The sequence below is a fragment of the Schistocerca piceifrons genome, chromosome 2 (assembly GCF_021461385.2).
Source record: "Schistocerca piceifrons isolate TAMUIC-IGC-003096 chromosome 2, iqSchPice1.1, whole genome shotgun sequence".
NCBI lineage: Eukaryota > Metazoa > Arthropoda > Insecta > Orthoptera > Acrididae > Schistocerca > Schistocerca piceifrons.
In genome coordinates, this window is record NC_060139.1 from 514,742,319 (window position 1) to 514,764,927 (window position 22,609).

General features: G+C 43.7%; 1 protein-coding gene across 1 annotated transcript in view; it reads left to right on the forward strand.

The window, feature by feature from the left end:
* Positions 1 to 22,609, forward strand: part of LOC124775532 (leucine-rich repeat-containing protein 15-like) — a 94,182-nt gene that overhangs the window by 43,472 nt on the left and 28,101 nt on the right. The window contains exons 3-4 of the mRNA XM_047250362.1: positions 9,117 to 9,395; positions 20,955 to 21,250. Of these exons, the coding sequence (XP_047106318.1) occupies positions 9,117 to 9,395; positions 20,955 to 21,250 (575 nt within the window). The remainder of the gene's footprint in view (positions 1 to 9,116; positions 9,396 to 20,954; positions 21,251 to 22,609) is intronic.

A 22,609-nucleotide genomic window follows, 5' to 3' on the forward strand; every position in this document is an offset into this window, starting at 1 on the left:
ATAGGAGAGGTTTACACTCAGAACTTAACTTACATTAGCGCCTGTTAGGTATTTCCCATGCTGTCTCACGACATGTCGATTGCCAGTTGACCTGTTTAATGTGCCGAGCCTGGTATTGCCGCTCCGCTGACTCCAAGACACGTCGCTCCGGTGTTGAGGTTTCTGTGATCATCAGCCATCAAGCCTCTTGAGGACCATCCGACTGGGCTGGGGGTGCCTGTACAAGCACTGGTCTGCCACCTCTGGTGAGATGTACACACTTAGGTAGACTGCCTCAATTCAAGTCAGTGCAGTTATTGTGTAGAACAGTCCACATGATGTCATGCAGTCTCCTGGCAGACAGGCAGGCAGAAGTCCTGTGATAATGCAATTGTGCCTCCCGTTTGGCACGTAGGAAAGCATCTGCTGTCCAGTGCGAGCTGAATATCCCACCATAGCAGACTACACGAATTCCCAAATAGAGCAAGGCTAACCATAACTGCACACTTTGTTCCCGTAATCCATCACTTTTATATGTATTTCTTAAGTCTTAAACACGCCTCAGTTTTAAAAGCACTGCAGGAATTGATACAACCATTACTGTTGCACACCACAGTGTCGCAGCTGAGGAGAGAACCTTCAGCACTAAAGTGAATTGTATGTCGCAGTTCCATAACGACGCATTAGCTTGACGATGCACATCACATGCCTGAGTACACATGGCAAGGCAACGGGAGCACACTATCTCACTACTTTTGCGCCGTGCTGTTACTTGTATTACTCGTAGATTCTGCAGGAGGCAAGTCTTCGATATGTTTGCTGGGTGACATAGAGGATCTTGTTATTACGAAAACTGCATCCCTTTCCAGTTCAGCGATCTTTTCATTCAGACAATTCACAATAACCTCGACAAATTCAAGAACTGGTTTGTTTCTGAGAGAACAACATAGGTAGCAGAACATGTAGAAATTAATAGGTATAAATCTGATATGAGGCAGAACAAAGGCATTGGGTTGCAACATTAATGCTTTTCCATTACTGTGGTGGACTCAAAACCACAAAAAGTAAGGAACTGAGCGTTCCACAGGTTTTGACAAATATTGATGTTAGTACCGACATCAGAGGTTTCCCCAAGGTTTCTAAATAATTTACAACGATATGAATAAGTTTTTCTCAACAAGGGATCTTGTGTCGTGTATACATTAGCTAGAACCCAGGTAAAATTTGAAAGGAGTGCAGTGATATAACGGCTTGTTAATGTTTTTTGGAATGAAAGTTCTTGGAAATGGTGCGGAATATATTTGCTCTTCTGTGATGATTTCCCTTTGCAGCACATGGTGTTTTCTGAGTATCGTTCCAACAATGTGTCTTCGATTTGCTTCCTGTAACTTACGAAGTCCAAGAACGATTACACTGTATTTGCGAAAAGTGTCCATGATCAAATGATAATGATTTAACATGATTCATGCAATTTCACAGTTTTACCGGCACTATATCTCTCAAGTGAATTATGTACTAGTTTACATATTTATCTATTGCTGAAACTTTGCACAGAATGGAAATCCCTGATGTTTCTCTGTACCTAACTCCAGCACACTGCACCAAATAGCATACAGTTAAGGTAGCATGTCGGAGAAGTCCCACATATTTATGTATTAGACTACAATCATAGTGAACTACTCTACACACACCTTCAAACCAATGTAGCACGATTAAGCCCTTGTATTACGACACCTATTCTGAAGCTGTATCGAGTTAATTGTTAGACAGGGACACTGTATACTTTCACATAATTACCAAATTATTTCGGATGAGCGCAATTATGTTTCCGTGAGCAAAGGCTTGTCTCGGAAGTCTTTTGCTGACGACGGTTGTGTATGGTCGTGATAGTGAGGTCTGCTGCCACAACTTAATCTACATTCCGCAAGCTGGTTTACGCTTGTCAGCAGATCTAGCATGCAAACGAATCATATTCAGCAGTTCCTTCTAGAGGTATCTCACAGATATATTTACACAACTCCTGCAAATTGCGTTTCAGATGCATTCAGATAAGACGAACTTGATGAGTAAATCATCAACATTCCTCCTCAAACCACTGTAGCGCGATTGAATCTTATATCACAGTTGCTTACTGTAGACTCTCCTGTGTCCAGCCCAATGTGGCGGAAGGTCAAGCAACCACATAACAAAAAGCAAGAAAGGCCTCATATCTGTAAATTCCCTTTTGACTACTGCAAACATTCAGTCTCAATAGTACTTTTCCTTCTCAATTCCAAAGCAATTGTTTTGGATGCTACTCCAGAATCAAGTCACATTACAGCACATAGTTTCTGATCCATAGTCAGTACTGGTTTTTTGGTTATCACCCACTTCAGAATCCTTCACTGAAACACGAAGGAACGCACAGAACAAAATTTAACAGCCCATGCACTTTGGACATCTGATATGCAACTGAAGGAGAAAAGAACTCATGCATGACAATAGAGTTGCCCCCTATGTGTGTTCATTGCTGCTTGTGACCGCTGGAAGAGGATTTCTAAGTATTGTATGTAGAAGGGCGTTTCCGTTAATTTAACCAATATTAACAACGTAGTATACACCTTATGAGTTGACTCCTCACGTTCTACAGGCACAAAATACTCATCAAACATTCTAAAAGGCCACCAGAGCATTGTAGCCAGCGCTCACTTCATCAAGCTTAAGAAAAGTACAGTATGTACCATAAATTAATCCTTATTATATAACAGTGAAGTGTTAATGCGACGTCAGTTAGGAGGCTAGGTGAAGTAGGGTGGGTAGTATGGATAGTCACGAGTCAGAACTCGAGAGTCCGCTGTAAAGTGCCGGCCGACGTGGCCGAGTGGTTCTAGGCGCTACAGTGTGGAACCCGGTGACCGCTACGGTCGCAGGTTCGAATCCTGCCTCGGGCATGGATATGTGTGATGTCCTTAGGTTAGTTAGGTTTAAGTAGTTCTAAGTTCTAGGGGTCTGATGACCTCAGAAGTCAAGTCCCATAGTGCTAAGAGCCATCTGAACCATCTGCTGTAAGATCTTTTATGCAGGAAAATTCGATATAATACTTCTTAAAGACGTGTAGTTCGTATGATGCAGTTAATAGAGTACTAGCGATGCTGTAGTACATTCATTCAGTGTATTCAAACGGTTGAGTTGGACTAACGCTTCTACTTGCCTGAGTTGGGTTGGAAAATGTATCGTCATGATTACCTTCAATCTACATGACTAATTATGATGCACAGATGATGGCAGCGCAGTCAGTTGAAATCTACATCAGCAGTGTATTAAAAAAGTGTCATGACATTGCGATCGATGCGGACCTTTCTTTCTGTCCTGGATTCAAACAGTTAGATATGTAGCAATAAATTCGTACTGTACATTGAAACAAGTCCCCAGAAACCTGTAGTAGTAAGTTCTCAGATAGCTGAACATCAGTGACCACACACTTTTTGACAGATCACAGTATTTTTCTTTGACTAACACTCATTTCCACTGTAGGTGTAACTTGATTTGATGGAAATTTGATACTAATGCAGATGAAACGTTGAATTATTATTCTTCCTGTAAACTGAAAGTGATCTGATGTCCAAACTAGTATTATATTCATATTTCTAGATTATTACTGACATAAATTGTAATTGTTGAGTGCTAAATCATTTCTTTCATATGGGTCAATTCCCTTTGTCCTGGAAACAGCACAGGGGGAGGGTGGATGACCTTGGGAGACAATGCTTTCTGTCGAGAACTACAGATTCACAGTGGCAGGAGAAACTCATCTGTTGTCTAAGTAGTAACTGCAGGGGAGTGATGTCATAGGAAACCTGGCAACAATGCAGACTGCACCAGTATCCGTGATCCGCCATCTTGAAATCCATTAGGACAACAGCTCTACTTCCAGAGTGACACCATAGGGGTCTTGGGTCGGAGGGGGGGGGGGGGGGGGGGATCAACGGAACAATTGTGCTATTTTTGAATTCCCCACTGAATTTTGAATTTCCTCCATTTTTTGACTTTCCTTCCATTTTATACATAGACTTATTTTCGTATGGCAGAGGCATAAGTGTGAGGGTAGAGAGAAATCTGGCAACTTTGCATACAGTCGTAGAGGAGTCGGAGTGAGGAGTGGGTAAATCTGACTATTATGGACTCTGTGCTGGTTCTGCCCTAGTCTGTCAAATACAGACTAGATGTCATGGTGGCTCCTATTACTACCATGGGACTAGTGGATGTCTAGATGAATGTTTTCTGTAGCATAACACTTTCTCTAATATGAAATAAACAGGAATATGACATGAGCTGCAGTTGCCCTCTCAGTCAATGAGCCTCGGTCCCCTTGTGGTTGTGCCACTCCCAATACGCATGTTAGTGTTTGGCATAGTGAAACTGAGAGTTAAGATTGGCCTGGGAACCGTTCTAGGATAAGCAGTTGGTAAGGTGATTGCCTGCGTAAAGCATAAAGCCTAGGTTCGATTCCTAGTACTTCACGAATTTTTTGTTGTAGCTTTAGCTATCTATGGTACCCCTGAAAAAATCGCGTGTCGTATTTTATGCGTATGTGAAAAGTCATCTCAAACTTTCCCGATCAGTTACGTGTAATCGCTTAGTACTGGTTTTTGCTTAGACAGAGGTATTTCGTATGTGGTAGCGATGTACTGTTAGTTAAATGACGTGCGCCTGTCTTTTAACATTAGGTGAACAGGTGCTAATTGTTGCTTGTATTTCATTCACTGTTAAGTGCGACCTCTTAATTGTGCGGTGGGTGGGATGATTTCCATTTTCGTATAATTTTTGTTTGCCGGCTGCAAACCGATGAAACTATTATTTAACAGATTATTTGTGTTAACAGTATGTAGAGTTGTGAAACTTCACTGTAAACGACCATCAGTTGTTTATTTCTACCTGACATTTCAATTATTGGAGTGCATCACTTGTGATGATTTAATTAAATTTTACTGGGATATGCAGGTTAAGGATTCTGCATACATATTGAATTCGAATAAGAGGAAAACAATGCCGTATTATGTTTTCGTTTGTGCCCTTGGCCATATAGCCTCCCTTGTTTTTCCCCCTTGTTATGGTTTGATTTATATGCAGATTTGTGATCAATCAACGAACCAGTTTTGGCCCATTTCCATATTCTTCCATCAGGTTGCTGAGGGTCTAAGATTACTTTCCACGATTGATCTGACTAAATTTCATAAACTGCCCCTCCATGATAAGATATCGCTTACAGGATATTGCACGTCGAGCTTGCTTGGAGAACATACGATATGGTTGTCAGTAAATACCATAGATTACAGATTGCCAAAACGTGAACCGCTGCGTTTCGGACTGTATGATATTCATATACGCTCCTTCGAGAGGTTATGCCTTACAACTCTCCAAATAAATGGCTTGCATGTACTTACGGTACTATGTTGGTATTGGTATGAATCTTCTGTACATCTGACGAAGTAGCTGAAATAGGCAATTGTCTACAATTTTTGGTCTGAAAGCACTTAACGATGGCTTTTCTATTTCAAGCGAATAATATTATTGAATTCTAAAAAATATTGTAAGTAATTGAATAATTTCGTGTAAGTTTACTACGGAAGGATTCATTCATTTTTAGCGATTGTAAATACACCTTCAAAATAAATTTCTTTTGATTATTGGCTACAGCAGGATTTAGAAATGAAGGTTGGCGCAACTACAATAAAATATTTTGCGGTAATGAATGCCTGACGTAGTGGATACATAATGAAAAATTTTTCTTAGCTGAGGAGAGAGTTGTTCCTAGAGGATAGTGTACCTAGGAACACATGGTATATCATTGTCTGCGTCTCAATCTAATGACCAATTAGAATCGCGTGAGGGAATGCGCACCAGAGACTGCAATAAGCAGGTCCCGCCATTTTCTACTCCTTTTATTGTAGTGAGACGTGAGATTGTGTACTCTTCAGCCTTTGTAAATACTACCACAGCTTCGTATTATTCAAGTGCTGTATAACTGTATTAAAGATTAAAGTCATATAATCCTATGGTGAGTAAAACTGAGTACATTTTTAAAACTAATTAGATAGGCCCCTAACTTGTGGAATGTTAAGCCCTATATTTTTGGTAACTTACCATTTTGTACCTTGTAGAGGTTCTCTACCATGGAAAACGTGATATTTGGAGTGGACTGAGTGTCTTCAGTGACTTAACTACTTTTGCTGTCTTGAAAAAGAAAATTTCCCAAATGTTCTCAAAATCTTTTGTTTCAAAGTGTTTTTCGCTTGTGACTAGTTTCTGGTAACGTTGTTCTTCATTTGATTTCACTCACTGACTTTGCTGCGTGATAGATTATTAATGTAAGACATTGATTATTGAATACCGTATCAACAAGATTCTCTCGTTTCTTGGTTGCAACGCTAAAAATTTGAACAGAATATTTGTTTGCTGGTACATGACGACGTTGTACCTTGACAGTTTTCCACGTTTGGAAAAAATCTCACTCTCCCGCAGTAAGTTTCGTAATTTCAGAAGAAGATTGCAGTACTAATAAAGTGAATTCTGTCATTTCAGAATGGAATAACGAAATGCGTTAAACATCTATTACAGGGATGGCTGGGGGTGGTAGTCTGAAAATCGTTCCGAGGTAAAATACTTGCCATACTATACGAAACATAGATCAAATATTAAGACAGAAAAATGCACAACAGTCGTTCATAACAGCTTGCTGAAAACAGGAATCCCGAAATTGAAAGCTGCAAAATGGAAAGCTAAATTCGCAATGAAATTTTCACCCTACTGCGGAGTGTGCGCTGTTGGTGCCCGGGACTCCAACAGTGACCTTAGTTCATCGCGTCGTGCCTGGATAGCTCAGTCGGCGGAACATTTGCACGCGAAAGGCAAGGGTCTCGAGTTCGAGTCTCGGTCTGACACAAAGTTCTCATTTGACAGGCAATTTCAGTACAGAAATAGTTCTTGAATATGCTTTGACAGAAATAAATGAAGACACTAAGCACGTACTTCATCTTACTATTTCCACATAGGTTAATGTACTACGCAAGAGTCCGAAAATTAGAAATAGTGAGGATATAAGAGAGTATTTATAGAACAGTATGTCGAAAGGGTTACATAAGCAGTCAGTGATTAATAACAAGCTGCTTGGCATTAATTAATCCCCAAAGCATACAGCTTGAAAAAAAACCAATGTAGTGTAAAATCTGTCTCTAATCATAGGATTCACTGGAGTTGTTAACACGAATATAACATTGAAAAACAGGAGAGAGCAAGGGTTCTGGAAAATCTTGCAGCAAAGACAGGTTGTTGGTAGACAGAATAGCAATATACATTACTGAGTAAGTGAAGATAGTTGTTACAGTAAAAGTGCAACAATTTACAAGCTCCAGTACGACTGGGAATTTGTGACACTGGCACTAGCGTAGAGATGGAGAAACGTAGTCGTGTACTGGCTGAATGACGTACTGCACTATTGTGGAATAGTTGTTCGTCTTTTTGCTGTAGACTGGAGTCTAATATAATACGTCCTCTGACTGTTTTATCATGATGTGAGCTGTACCCTCGTACTGAACTGAAATGGGGCAATAAACACCACGGATAAGAGGACAATTAGAGATTTAAAAATGTACTGTTACAAAAGAATGGGGAAGATGGATTGGGTAGATTCAATAATAACAATAATTGAAGACCTGCAGCATCGAATTAGGGGCAAAAGACTTTTATAGCAGAGCAGCACTAAAATTATGGATACACTGATAGCATACATCCACATCTACTCTACATATACATCTGCTTGACTATTCTGCAATTCAAACTTGACTACCATGCAGAGGATTCATGGAGCTACCTTCGGACGATTTCTTTACTGTTCCACTCTGGAACAGTGAGCTGGGAAAACGAACATTTAAATTTTTCCGTGCTTGACCTGATTACCCTAATTTTATTACTATGATAACTCCTTCGTAATTCGGTTAGTGGTAACAAAATGTTTGTGGCTTCTGAGGAGAAAGCTGTTGACTGAAGTTTCGTGGAACAATCTGGCCCCAACGGAAAACGCCTTTGTTTTATGGATTACCAAACCAACTCACTGCTCTTATCGGTGACAGTCTTCCCATTATTACGTGATATTGCAAAACAAGATCTGTTTCTTTGAACCTTTCGATGTCCTCCGTTACTTTTATTTGGTACGAATCCCATACAGAACAACAGTAATGCAGAGGAGGACGGGCAAGCGTATTGTAGGTGGACTCAATGGTAGACATGTTGCATGTTGAAAGTGCTCTGCAAATAAAACGTCGTCTGTAGTTCGCCTTCCCCTCAACATTATCTGTGCTTTAAATAGTTCATAATTCTAGGTCCTGGGGCATTAACTATTAGCTTATTTGGTAATAGAGAGAAGAGTGAGAGGGCAAAATTTCTAGTCAGAGAGGTTGAAGTGAATGTAGGTTGCAGAAATGAACGTATAGTACAGGATGACTAGCGTCGAAGTGAGCAACGTCCCACTGTGTGGGCTGCTGGTTATCATAAGAGCTTAGCTACTAGAGCCATAAATTTAATATTTTTCATCATCGTGCCACGTATGGTTCTGGCGTAGATGGTAGCTGCAGAACTTGCAATACGAAATATGTACAAGTGACTTACAGGAATACAGTGGGCTGACGTCGTCGACAACTGCCGAAATTTCGGCAGGAGATCATCTTGTCATTTTGAAGGCGAAACTGTAGCAGGAGAGCAGTGTGCAAGAAAATTTACAACATTGGTTTGCAGCCCAGTTCCGGAAAGATAAGACACACACACACACACACACACACACACACACACACACACACACACTGTAAACACTAGCGCCACCACAACGGCCACAGATGGCCGACGCCAGGAGTTATCGATAGTGAACATAGCTAAGCAACGACTGAAGTAGATTTAACTCTGTCCGTTTGTTGAAATATCGACGATTGCCGACAACGGCGCCATCTTGCTACATTCCCGTAAGTTATTCGAACATTGTATACGTAATGCAGTTGCTCTTTTTTTCGTTTTTAGCAGTTTATTTTCACACACTTTGTACCTCTTCCCCTATAATCGTTTGAAATCCGGGGCACCGTGTTCGAGGTGTGAGATGTGCGTGTGCGCAGGTGCTGAACCTGACGGAGAACAACATCTCGCACGTGCTGGACCACAACTTCCGCGGGCTGGCCGAGCTGCAGGCGCTGCACCTGGACGACAACCGCATCGAGTCGATGCCGAGCGGCACGTTCCGCCACCTGCAGGAGCTGCGCGTGCTTACGCTGGCCAGGAACCGCTTCGCCGAGCTGGGCCCGCGCCTCTTCCTCATGCTCGGCAAGCTCACAGAGCTCGACCTCAGCGGCAACCGGCTCGGAGATCTCAATCCTGAAGTCTTCAAGGACGTCCAGGTAAGTACCAGTCGCGTCCAAGTTGGTACGTTGCAGTGTTTCCCGTTCGTCGGAGAGTTCTTGTGGTGCCTGTCCTGCAGCAAGAATCGCCATTTTTACTTTAATCAGTATTCTGACTGATCTGATGCGAATCGCCAAGACTTCCTCTCATGTGCCAGCCACTTCCTCTCAGAGGGTCACTTACAACCAGTGTCCTCAATTACATTACTGGCCATTAAAATTCCTACACCACAAAGATGACGTGGTACAGACGCAAAATTTAACCGACAGGAAGAAGATGATTAGCTTTTCAGAGCATTCACACAAGGCTAGCGCCGGTGGCGACGCCTACAACGTGCTGACATGAGGAAAGTTTCCAACCGATTTCTCATACACAAACAGCAGTTGACCGGCGTTGCCGGGTGAAACGTTGTTGTGTTGCTTCGTGTAAGGAGAAATGCGTACCGTCACGTTTCCGACTTTGATAAAGGTCGGATTGTAGCCTATCGCGGCATTGCTGCTCGCGTTGGTCGAGATCCAGTGACTGTTAGCAGAATATGGAATGTGTGGGTTCAGGAAGGTAATACGAACGCCGTGCTGGATCCCAACGGCCTCGCATCACTAGCAGTCGAGATGACAGGCATGTTATCCGCATGGCTGTAACGGATCGTGCAGCCACGTCTCGATAACTGAGACAACAGATGGGGATGTTTACAAGGCAACAACCATCTGCACGAACAGTTCGACGACGTTTGTAGCAGCATGGACTATCAGCTCGGAGATTATGGCTGCGGTTACACTTGAAGCTGCACCACAGACACGAGGGCCTGCGATGGTGTACACAACGACGAACCTGGGTGCACGAATGGCAAAACGTCATTTTTTCGGATGAATCGAGGTTCTGTTTACGGCATCATGATGGTCGCATCCGTGTTTGGCGACATCACGGTGAAAGCACATTGGAAGCGAGTAGTCCTCATCGCCATACTGGCGTATCAGCCGGCATGATGATATGGGGTGCCATTGCTTACACGTGTCGGTCACCTCTTGTTCCCATTGACGGCACTTTGAACAGTGGACGCTACATTTCAGATGTGTTACGACTCGTGTCTCTACCCTTCATTCGATCCCTGCGAAACCCTGCATTTCAGCAGGATAATGCACGTCCGCATGTTGCGTGTCCTGTACGGGCCTTTCTGGATACAGAGAATGTTCGACTGCTGCCCTGACCACCACATTCTCCAGGTCTCTCACCAACTGAAAACGTATGGTCAATGGTGGCCGAGCAACTGGCTCGTCACCATACGACAGTCACTACTTTTGGTGGACTGTGGTATCGTGTTGAAGCTGCATGGGCAGCTGTACCTGTACACGCCATCCAAGCTCTGTTTGACTCAATGCCCTGGCGTATCAAGGTCGTTATTACGGCCAGAGGTGATTGTTCAGGGTACTGATTTCTCAGGATCTATGCACCCAAATTGCGTGAAAATGTAATCACATGTCAGTTCTAGTATAATATATTTGTCCAATGAATACCCGCTTATCATCTGCATTTCTTCTTGGTGTAGCAGTATTAATGGCCTGTAGTGTAATCTTCCACATATGCCTGTATGCCCCGAAGTTTGTAACCTGCACAGTTCTCTCGAGTTCTATGGATGTTATTTCATACTGCCCTACCACCTTGTCCCTCCATCGCATCAATTGTTGCCACATCCTCCTCGCCTCGGCAATTCTGCAGGGAACCTACTTGTTTTCAATCTTATCTGTCTACTTAACTTTCAACATGCTTCTATAGCATGCGATACTTCTAATGACTCCAATGAATGAGCTGTCTAGTTATAGCACATCTGCTCACTGACGCTACTTCCTACAGTCTCGTGTGTTTACCTCTTACTTACCAAAAATAAAAGGCAATAACGCAGCACGGTTTCATCGTGTCTTATGGTGCCCCAGCACCGCTTCTTTACACTTCGTCGCTGGTTCTTCCAGCAGGTACTGATTACCGATGTAGCTATGTCTCAGTTACGGCACCAACTCCATGCGAAATTTGGAAAGCGGTTGCTCATTAAAAGCCAAATGTCCTCCTCCTTGTCTGGCAGTGAGGCGCATTCTCTGTTTCAGAAGGACAAGTGGTTCACCTGCCTACCTCCGGCACTGAACGGGCAGCTCCCTGTGGACCCGCATTTGCTTTCAGGAAGACTTAATCCACAGCGGTGGACCATCAATTAATAAATACGCTTACTCACGTTTCCTTTGCCTCACCGCACTAAACACAGCTTACTGAAATATTCGTTCTGTTTCTAGCTTTGAAATTTACTACTTTTAATAAAGTCGACTGATAGTAAACAAACAGCTTCCCACACTCACCCCGTCTGCAAAATGGAATGCATGTGCAGCGTATTTATACTTCTACCGCTAAAATACGAATTGACACTACAGGAAATGTCAGAAAACCACAACACATGTAGTTTACAGAAAACATAATTATTGCTAATGACATTAATGGAAGTGCCCAGTGTAAAAATATTCAAAGAATATGGAACAAAATGTTTTATTTTTCCAGCGCGCTTCCTGCAAATGTATTCTGTGGAATCGTGTGGGTTACTGGGAACGGCATTAGTCAACTGTGATCGAACTGTTATCTCTTCGTGCATCCATATTTGAATTGGATGATGGTTGGACATCAACTGGTATAATTTTTATTAAAAATGAAACTCCTCCAGCTGTACTTAAGATTTCATATTTATTTGGCTACTATTTTCGACGTTGCGCCAACGCCATCTTCGGGCCCGTACACTTTGATGACATCAATTGTGTGTGGCTGAGTACTAGAAGTCCGCGGTGAGACTAATACGTGCAGTAACTGGTGACACTAGTTACTGCCCGCCTTCCATGTGGAGCACGTATTGGTCTCACCAAAGACTTCTATTACTCAGCCACACACAACTGATATCAAAGTGCACGGGCCTGAAGACGGCGTTGACTCAACGTCGAAACTAGTAGCGAAATAAATATTAAATCTTAAGTACAACTGGAGGAGTTTCACTTTTAATAAAAATGAGAACTGTTATCTAGTCTCCTAGGAAATAATCACATACTGCCCAGATACGTCACAAGCTTCAAGGCATATCCCAGCTACGTGACATCTGTCTATCCAAAGAATTTAGACTCTTCAGTCGGTCATCAAGTAATATTTGGACCTATGTTGCCAGCTGCTTCTCAAAAATCTGTCTTTTAGCAAAAATTTGCCACCATCACTAACCTCTGAAACGGATTTATGGGAACGGAGCAACTCGGTTGCTGTCATGTAATGGATGCAAGCTAGGATTGTTATTAGACGCGCCTGTCATTGTTAATAATGAGTGACTAACACATTGTAGTCGTACCCGTTGTTTTTTAAGCACACAGGACACCAGTATATTTCTACAGTCGTGTTCAGGATGACTTTCTTATTTTACAGAACCCGTTCAGTTGTCACTGGCATGGCAACCAGATCCTTTGCTGTGGAAATCCAGATAAAATTATAGTTTTACTGGTAGTGGTCGCTTCTGAGCAGCGCAGTCTCTCTCCAGGTGTACAGGACGCCCCACAGGCTTAGTTCTCTTGGCTGCCTGCCTCTGACGTCAAGGAAGCAAAGCACTGACTCGTTACCGACACCCGCCATCGTATCTTTTTTAATTCATTTTCCGTCTTTCGTTTGGTCTTGGATGCTCTAATAAATTTAGTGTCAGTTTTTCTTAATATAAGATAGCCTTTACTTCTTGAACCCTTCCACTGAAGATACGTGCAATAAAATGATTTTATGATCACAGTGAAATTTCAGGGTACAGTGTTTTGGCGGCAGATGCTTCAGTCACTCCACCCATGTCCTCTGGCAGGCGTTTCTCTGACCACATGTGGGCACGAAAACGTCGTCGAAATTTCGGGCGACTGGTGACACAGTATAGCACATTGCCCTTGTCTTCGATTATATTTACCACCCATAGAATACTGTGAGCATCACTTCTAAAATGCTTCGATTCTATTATTTTTTGGTTTCAAACAGTGGTTCATGTCCATACAAAGTTGTTCTCTAGAACTGCCTAAATTTATTCCTCAAGTTAAGGCGTAAGTTTGATACTAGACCTACTTTAGACAAGAATACCATCTTGACCTGTGCTCGACTGCCTTTAATAGCACTGTCACGCGAATAAAGTATATAAGAAAATGATTGTTTTAATACAGGAAACAGAAAAGTAAAACTGTATCGGAAAGTATTTTCAACAGAACTGATTCCAGACTTACCCTTGTTAATGGACATCACAAAAATTGCTAAAAATATTCATCATCCACGTCGATGCAGCGCTGTGCTCGATTTATGACGCTGTGACACAAGCGTAGCATCTCTGCTTGAGATATAGCAAAGTAGCGTTATTGAAGTACATCTGGCCCTTCAATTTGCCGCACTGGGAGGAAGTTCAGGTGAATGGCGTGGCGAGAGAGACCTCATGCGCTGTTGGTCCCTCTTGCTGAAAATATCGGTATATTAGTTTTTCCTTCTGGATTGCTTAAATGGATTAAACAGTTCCTGCTGTTTTCTGGTACTCGAACTCTTTTTGAATAGGTAAAGTTTTATTCGCTACAGAGTTGGTTTCGCATCATTTTGTCGCTACGTTTTGCATTGGAGATTTTATTGGAGATTTTGCCAGTACAACTCCGGTTTTACACTCATGTGAACACAGTTCCGCGCACGTTTCCACCTAACTGTGCTTAACATAACACTCTACAAGAAAAACATGCACTGTTTCACCTTGAGCATCATTTTGTACTGCATTCAACTGCTCGCTAAACGCGTCTGAAGCTCTTCCTCACTCAAATGTAGTTACACAGAAAAGTAATCGGGCCAGAGTGCGCGTGAGATGCAGTCCCGGGAAAACGCGACTTGTGCAATGAAATCACAGCTTCCGGCATTTTCTGTGACGGCCATGTCTCCAGTTCGTTAACGAGGGTCTTTCCTGCATCAGTGTTATGAATACATTGCCTAACAAAAAAAGTAGAGCACCCACAAGGCGAGGACGAAAAAAAAATTAAACTTCACGGTTTGAGAGGGTACGTGATGTTATTCCAGTGATTACAGAGTCAAGTCAAATTAGAAAAGTATTTGACAGCATTACTTTGCACCCGCTCTGGCCTGGACTGGAAGGGTGCAATAAAGCCCTTGTATCTTATTCTGAGGCAACCCAGCCCACATTTGTTGATATCGTGGATGGTAGCACGGGGGTGGACCTAACGTCAGACTCGATCTATCTGGGACAGTTCTGGGGATTTTGCAAGCCACGGGAATACAGCAACAACACGCAGACAATTCTGTGTGTGGACGAACATTGTCCAGCTGGAAAGTGGTACCACGATGCTATCGCATGAGACATAATACACGAGGAGCAGGTGTCCGTGACGTACCATTGTGCCGTCTGAACTCTCTGAGTCACTACCAGCTATAATTTGAAGTCACACCCAATGGCTCCCCACACCGTGACGCTAATTGTAATAAGAATGACTCTCTCTAAAACATTGAAAGAACGGGAGCTTTCCCACATCTCCGCCTTACTAGTCGACGATGGTCGTCCTGGGTGGCGCAGGACCACGATTCATCGCCAAACGCACTGTGAAACCATTCATCACTACTACTCGCTTCACTGTCATAGCATCAGTCCAAATTCTGTGTTAAGGGAAGTCTGCTCATAGTGCGGTACTTCCCTAGTCCAACTGCTGACAGTCTCCGATCAACGTTGCCGGATGGCACAGAATGTTGTATCCCATGTTCTCGAATGCCCAGCGCAGATTTGAAGATTGCACGACGTGCTCGCATCCGATTGTCGGTGAATGTACCTTCTTTCACCTTTCTATGCAGTCCAATATCGGGGCCGTTGTCACATGCGGATTCCCCAAAGTTTTGGATAATTCACCAATCGACCAAACAGAGACACACAAACTCTGTTAGGTCCTGATAACCGTGCGAGTACAGTCCCTCTCTTCACCCTTCGCAACGATCATTCAGCATCTGACGCTGTTCATGCCTCTTATGTACATTAGCAGCTCTGGTAACAAAACTAAACACCAACAACACCATTGCGTTCCGATGACCGTTCCATGAGTCACAGAGAATTGCCACTCTAATAACATACCTACGCTCTGATGGTGTGCGCGTGTACAATGTTACGTTCCCGTCGCACAATATCTTCTGGGTGCTTCAATAGTTTTTCAAGTACTGTATTTTCCGAACCAGTTTTATTTTCTCTCCCTGTAATATTGTTGGAAATACAGAATCATCAAACTAAAAATTTGTGTCCTTCTCCAATAAAAAGGCAATAATCGGGCAGTATCGGACCTTGATTTTACTTGGGAAATCCTGTTACCTACTAAGATATACAAGTAAGATTTAAAACTCGAACTCACATACACACTTCCGCCAATTTCTCTCTTCTACGTTTCAGACATCTCAGAGGCTCTCCTGCATATGTTACGGGGCTAGCACTCCTGGACGTAACTTGTAAGGGAGGGCTGTGAGACGTATCTGCGTAGCTATGTCGGTGACACCATTGTTCATGGAAGGCAAAGTACTGCGGGTCTCACACACTGTTACTGCCAGGAAGTTTCAAAGCAGTGTGTATTGCACTGCAGAGTGAATAATTTTCTATTAGAATGAGGAGTACAAACTATGGATAGCGTCAAGTAACTGACGGGTAGAATGAATACGAGCGATGTTATGTGATATTGTAATAAGTGACCTCGTAGTTAACTGTTTCTTCAACTATGTCGCCAAAGGATATGGCCGAGCATCAGGATTCAGCCTCATGCCGATGAGTCGTGTGAGTTCCAGACGTAACGGTGTTATAATTTATACGAAGCATGCTGCACCGACCAAACCCCAACATCTGGACTAGCGCAACAAGAACCCCCCCCCCCCCCCCCCTATGACAACAGTACATCCTGCCTTCAGCTGCCATCTACACACCTTCTATGGACATGGAGCAGGTGATAGGCCAATGTAGACCTGCTGTAATATGTTTCACATAAGGGAGTTGTCCAAATACAACCTCTTCCTCCATATTGGTGGTGCTGGGAAACGTTTAATAGGTTAGTGGCACATTAGATCGTATCACAAGAGTTCTCTATGGTCTGCAACGAATTTATACAGCTCAAATTCCTTTCTAAGATGCCCACAATAGTTGATCGTTTCTCCTATAAAAGCTGGCTTTTGTGACTTACATACATTTTAACATCGACGTCTCAATTATTTTATTTCACTTAGCATATAACGATAGGAAAAGAAAACTTTTACGCTCTGCGCGTAAGCGTCTGAGGAATTATGACGTGCCCTTGAGTATTTCAAGGTAGAAGGCAAGAATAACATCTTTTCGTATAAAATTTTCTACGTGACGTACTTTTCACTTGCAGGAGAGGAGACAAGAAATAACCGTCTGAAAGTGTAACGTGCAGGGTAAAATCTATTGTCATGCGTCGATATCCAATGACGTTTGATCGGAGATTTTGTCAGAGTCAAATGCACAGACACAGATGTCGTCGTTGCTGAGGACAGTTAGAAATGAAACAAATGAAAGCTAAGGGCGTGTTCGCCACTGAGTAGGACACATAACGAGAGGTTACAGAACAGTGATAGGTACGCTGATGAGCCAGAACACGACCGTTTCCAACTGCGGGACTGAATGCCACCTGTGGGCGTTGGACGCGTGACGCTGTAAATACGAGCAGCAGTGAACAATGATGAACCATTGTGATGACGATTATTATAATGCCAATACATGTGAACGGCACGAAAACTGGATTCGGGCAGGATGCGACCAGTGGGTCGAATTTTGACAATCACTAGGCTACACAGATATACACGAGTTTGACGAAGAACAGATTGTTATGGTCCGGAGTCCGGGAACAAGCATGTCGATAACAGTGAAACTGGTCGACTGTGAGCTTGCTTCTGTTGTGATCGTCTATGGAAAGTGACTGAAGGACGGTGAAACAATGAGTAGGCGATAAGGTTTAGTGCGTTGACATCTCATCAAGGAGCTTGGAAGTCAAGGCTATCACCGACTCCTGCAACGGTCCGAAATTATAGCAGCAATCGCAGCCTGAGCATCGTTCGTATCCCTGACCCGAGACGGCGTCGCAATCGACGCGAGTTGACAGCAAGTGGCGTCACCGGCATACACCACTCACCTGAGCCACACCTCACGCCACGTGACCGGACCCTGTGATCGCTGGCTGTGTTTAACGGAGCTTCTCAGACGGTGTCGATCACTTCTACCGAGATCGTGCTAGTGGAACCAGTCGCACACCGACATGTTATATTACGGCGACAACTGGCTACGACCCTAGACTTTCATGGACTTCATTCGACTGACTGTATTTCCTTAGTGTCAGTTCACCCCTGCATGTACTCGATTTAACCCTCTGTGTGTTTTGTGAAATCAATAAATTGTGCTCATACTTGCAACGTACAACAGTCGAAGGCTTTCCTGCTCGTCAAACTAAGATAGATGACGACTTGTGTGAGATCTGACGATAGTGTACTGGTGCAGGCACAAATTTTTCGGAGTACACCGTTCAGTGCAAATGTTAGACATCGCTCTCGGCAGCAGGCAGCTCCTACAAACTCAAATGGTGACTCAGTGACATCTTCGTTTACGAAAACAGTGGGTATAGAACTATCAAGATAGAACCGTGGACAATAGAAACGTGTTACCTGATAGGGATCAAGAGATCATACCGATTTGTCCGTGGATTAATGGGAACGTGTAGCTTGTTCGGATGAATGCGAGTCTTGTTACACAATGTCGATGTGTACGAATAAGCCATCATCCAAGTGAACAGCTGGTAGAAACTTGCACCACTTCTTGAACATAGGTCAGCGAGGGCACTATTATGATTCAAATGGCTCTGAGCACTGTGTGACTCAACTTCTGAGGTCATCAGTCTCCTAGAACTTAGAACTATTTAAACCTAACTATCCTAAGGACATCACACACATCCATGCCCGAGGCAGGATTCGAACCCGCGACCGTAGCTGTCGCACGGTTCCAGACTGTAGCGCCAAGAACCGCTCGGCCACCAACGGCCGGCCACTATTATACAATGGACGACATTCACTTGATCTTTCATGGAATTTGTGGCAGCTGCTGATTTTTTACACATTGTGGTGGATCATCTGCATCCCTCCATGCCTGATTTTTTCCCCACAGCGGCGGCATTTTCCAGCAGGATAACTGTCTATGTCGCATGGCCAGATTTGTTTACGATGTTTTGAGGAGCAATAAGGAGAATTCATGTCTATGTGTTGGCCTACGAATGTGCCTGATCTGAACCCGATGGAGGACGCCTGGGATAGTGTCGGGTGCCAAATCTACGGCTAAGAACCACCGCCCCATATTTACGTGAATTGTTTGACCTGTGAGCAGACGTCTGGAGCTACATACCGCCGAAAACCTACCATGGATTTATTAGATCCGTGCAAGGCAGAATCGCGGTTGAATTGCGTTCCAAAGGTGGTCCAACACCCTACAAATCACGAGCTCTTTAGGATTTGGGTGATGTAGTACAACTACATAAAATTCACGCTTAATGTCGTTTGAAAAAAGGTACCACAAAGAATTAATATACATTTAATGATGCTTTTCTAAATATTATGCGCTGTGAAAGAGTTTATTATTTTAACAAAATGGTCATCATTTTTTTTAGATATACGTAAAGTCATTACTTTTGCTAAAATATTTTGTCTTACACCATAGAGCATTGTTGTATGTCAAATAATTTTCATTTATTTCCACATTATAAATACACTGCCGGAAAAAAATATTTGTACATCCTACTACACGTTTGCAGTTCACTCGAGCTTTATGAATACATGAAGTACATAAACTGAGCAGATTAACAGATCAGAAGTAAGAGCGTTTCTGTGGTACCCATTCTGAAACCCCTTTATTAATACGTGGTGTAGTCTACACGAGAAGCAATACAAGCGCTGATTCTGGCATCCAGGCGATCGTATAGATGGAGAATACTGCCCTGGGATACGTTATGAAACGGCTGACCGACTTCTTCGTTGACGACTTGCACGAGTCGCTTCTTATCCCATCACACCCCACACTTCCACGATTGCAGACAAGTCCAGAGATCGTGCTGGACAAAGAAGATGCTGCACGTCTTGCAGAGCGCTTTGAATTTCATGGGCAGTGTGTAGACGAGCATTATTCTGTTGGAACAACATTCTGTACATACCGAGCGCTGGTTAGGTTCCCCTCTAGAAACACGAAAGGTGAACGAGGGTTGTAACTTATCACACAACAGACCATAAGGCTTGGCATGGGGACAGTCTGCCTTGGACGAAAACATTCTACGAGACAGTGCTGACTGGGGCCGGCCGGACTGGCCGTGCGGTTCTAGGCGCTACAGTCTGGAACCGAGCGACCACTACGGTCGCAGGTTCGAATCCTGCCTCGGGCATGGATGTGTGTGATGTACTTAGGTTAGTTAGGTTTAATTAGTTCTAAGTTCCAGGCGACTGATGACCTGAGAAGTTAAGTCGCATAGTGCTCAGAGCCACTTGAACCATTTTTTTGCTTACTGGGTCTACGTCGACCATCACTTGCGTGCAGGCAGAGTCTGCTTTCTTCGTTACAGACCATGGCGCGCCATTCCATCTTCCAAGTAATCCTCTGACAGCACCAGCCGAGCCTTGAACGTAGATGTTGTGGCGTGAGTGGGAGATGGGCCAGAGGTGTGCGTTCCCGTAGTCCCTCTGCTTGTAAACGGTTCGCAACAGTTCGTGTTGACACTTCAAGGCTCTTAAGCCCCCTTATCTACGCTTTGATAGCTGTAAGATCTGCCACTGCTGCCCTTACAACACGACGATCCTGACGGACGTCTGTGCTGTGTGGATGTCCAGAACCTCGTCCACGGGCGTGAGAATGTTCACGTGACCACTGACTGCAGCATCGTTGTAAAACTGACGGATCTCGTTCAACTCGTATGGCAGCTCTCCGAAAGGACCTTTCTGCCACTCGGAAGGCTACAATTTTACACCTTTCAAACTCGCTCATTTGGCCATAGGAAGCACGAGTGTGTCTTGATGGTACGGGTGCCTGCTTGTTTCACACGTTTGCACCACACTGAGCCTTCTAGCTATGAGCATGCCCTGTTAAATAGTAAACACATATGGCGCTGTGGTAGCTATGCCAATACATTACTTGTTGATGGACAACGTTAAACGTTAGTGCGTCTACTATCCCCAAGGTAACATACCCGTCGTCGGATCGAAATCATCATCATTCCAGATGTTCTCATTCTTTTTCCGGCTGTGTAATTCAACAAATATTCCAAACAAGCTCTCTCCCGCTCCTATTAGCGCATGGTGTTTGAAGTTGTTTCCCAGCTTGGTAGACCACGTGTCTAATAGGTCTGTCAAATTGTCCGTTTCGTCGCCCCATACACCATTGTGGACGTCGTAAGAGTTCATCGTTTACAACCTACAGAGGTAAATGTACAAGTAGTGTTAGACGTGCTTGACGGTGTTCCCGTGCTGTGCAGAGGCTGCGCGTGCTGCGCTGCCGCGGCTGCGCGCTGTCCAACATGAACACCATGGTGTACCGCCTGCTGCCCGACCTGACGCTGCTCGATCTGGGCGACAACGAGTTCAAGTACGTGGCGGCCGACGAGTTCAGCGACCTGCGGCGCCTGCGCACACTGCTGCTCGACGGCAACCAGCTGCCGGTCGTGCTCGAGAACAGCTTCCAGCAGCAGCACGACCTCGAACACCTGTCGCTTGCGCGCAACCGCCTCGCCAAGGTCACAGCTCAGGCGTTCCATGGGCTCTCCACCCTCAGGTAAGTACTATAGCACGAAATCCCTCCTACCGTGACCGCACTGGTGCGTTCTAATGGATCTACACACGTTCTAGTGGATCTACACCCTTCCCAGCTCCACACAGGTAACATAACAGGATGCTTATGTGGCTACTTGTAAAGCCACTAAGTCGCCTAGTTCGTGTCGGCGATGGTAAAACAGTACCACTCGATGCTGAAATTGCACTTACATTGTAGTTTTTTTTAATACCTGTTGTGTTACTTTATAACATGTAGCTCCAGAGCAGCCAGAAGGATTTTATTGATATTTTGTTCTTATCTCAGATTTATCGAAGTCTTCGAGTAATTTGAAGACAATGAATAATAATTACGCAGACACCGTTAGGATGCTGTTTTATTTCATTTTCATGTATTCACATTACCGATTTTGAGGTAGTCGCTTTAGTAAATGTTAAGGGATCCTTCTGACAAGTTCTACAAAGCGATGCAGTGCAGCTGAACGTAATTTCTTTGTATTAATCGACCATTAACAAAACTCCACGCATTAAAACGAAATATACCCTTTAGTTAAATGTGTGTGTGATAGGCTTAATGTATATTTTTATGCAGTACCCTGCCAAAAAGCAACCTTATATTTTAAATGACACAGCTTTTGTCAAAAGAACGACATCATTTCCACCGAACTATTATTGTAAAATACATATCCATGATGGAGCTGCAAACAGTTGTAGGTATGTGTAGTATATGTGTAGTATAAGTGTCCTAACGCTCTGCCTAAACGTGCGTGGCACGCCAGTGCTGTTTCTTACACCATACAAGGATCATCTATTCACATCTAATGGTCCCTTTAGAATGAACAGCACTCGAAACTAGGTTTAGTGTTGTATCATCGGCCTACTGACTTCTCTGATGCGTCCTTTAATGAGTTCCTCTCCTGCTCTAACCCCTTCCTCTCAAAGCAGCACTTTTACACAAAGTCCTCAGTTACATTGACCAAAAAAAGTGAAGCACCCAGAAGACAAAGGCAAAACGAAACGAAACTTCACGAGTTAGGAGAGTAGGACACATTATTCTGCTTATCGCAAACCTGAGACGTGTTTCAATTATGTGTGCAGGGTGAGGCCGCTTATCAGGATGCCGTTGTACCCCATATAACCTGCACGTAACTGCTGGTTCGGTTGGGAAGGGAATCTCAAAGCTGTTGTCTCGCCCACCTGGACCACGTCTGTTATTTCTAATATCCTGGATGCAGGCATTGGGACGGAACTCACGTTCGAGATGGTCCCATACGTGTTCCACTGGGAAGTGATCTGGGGATTTTGCTGACCACATAAGTACCTCAGAATCATGCATACCGTTCATAGACACATATGACATGTG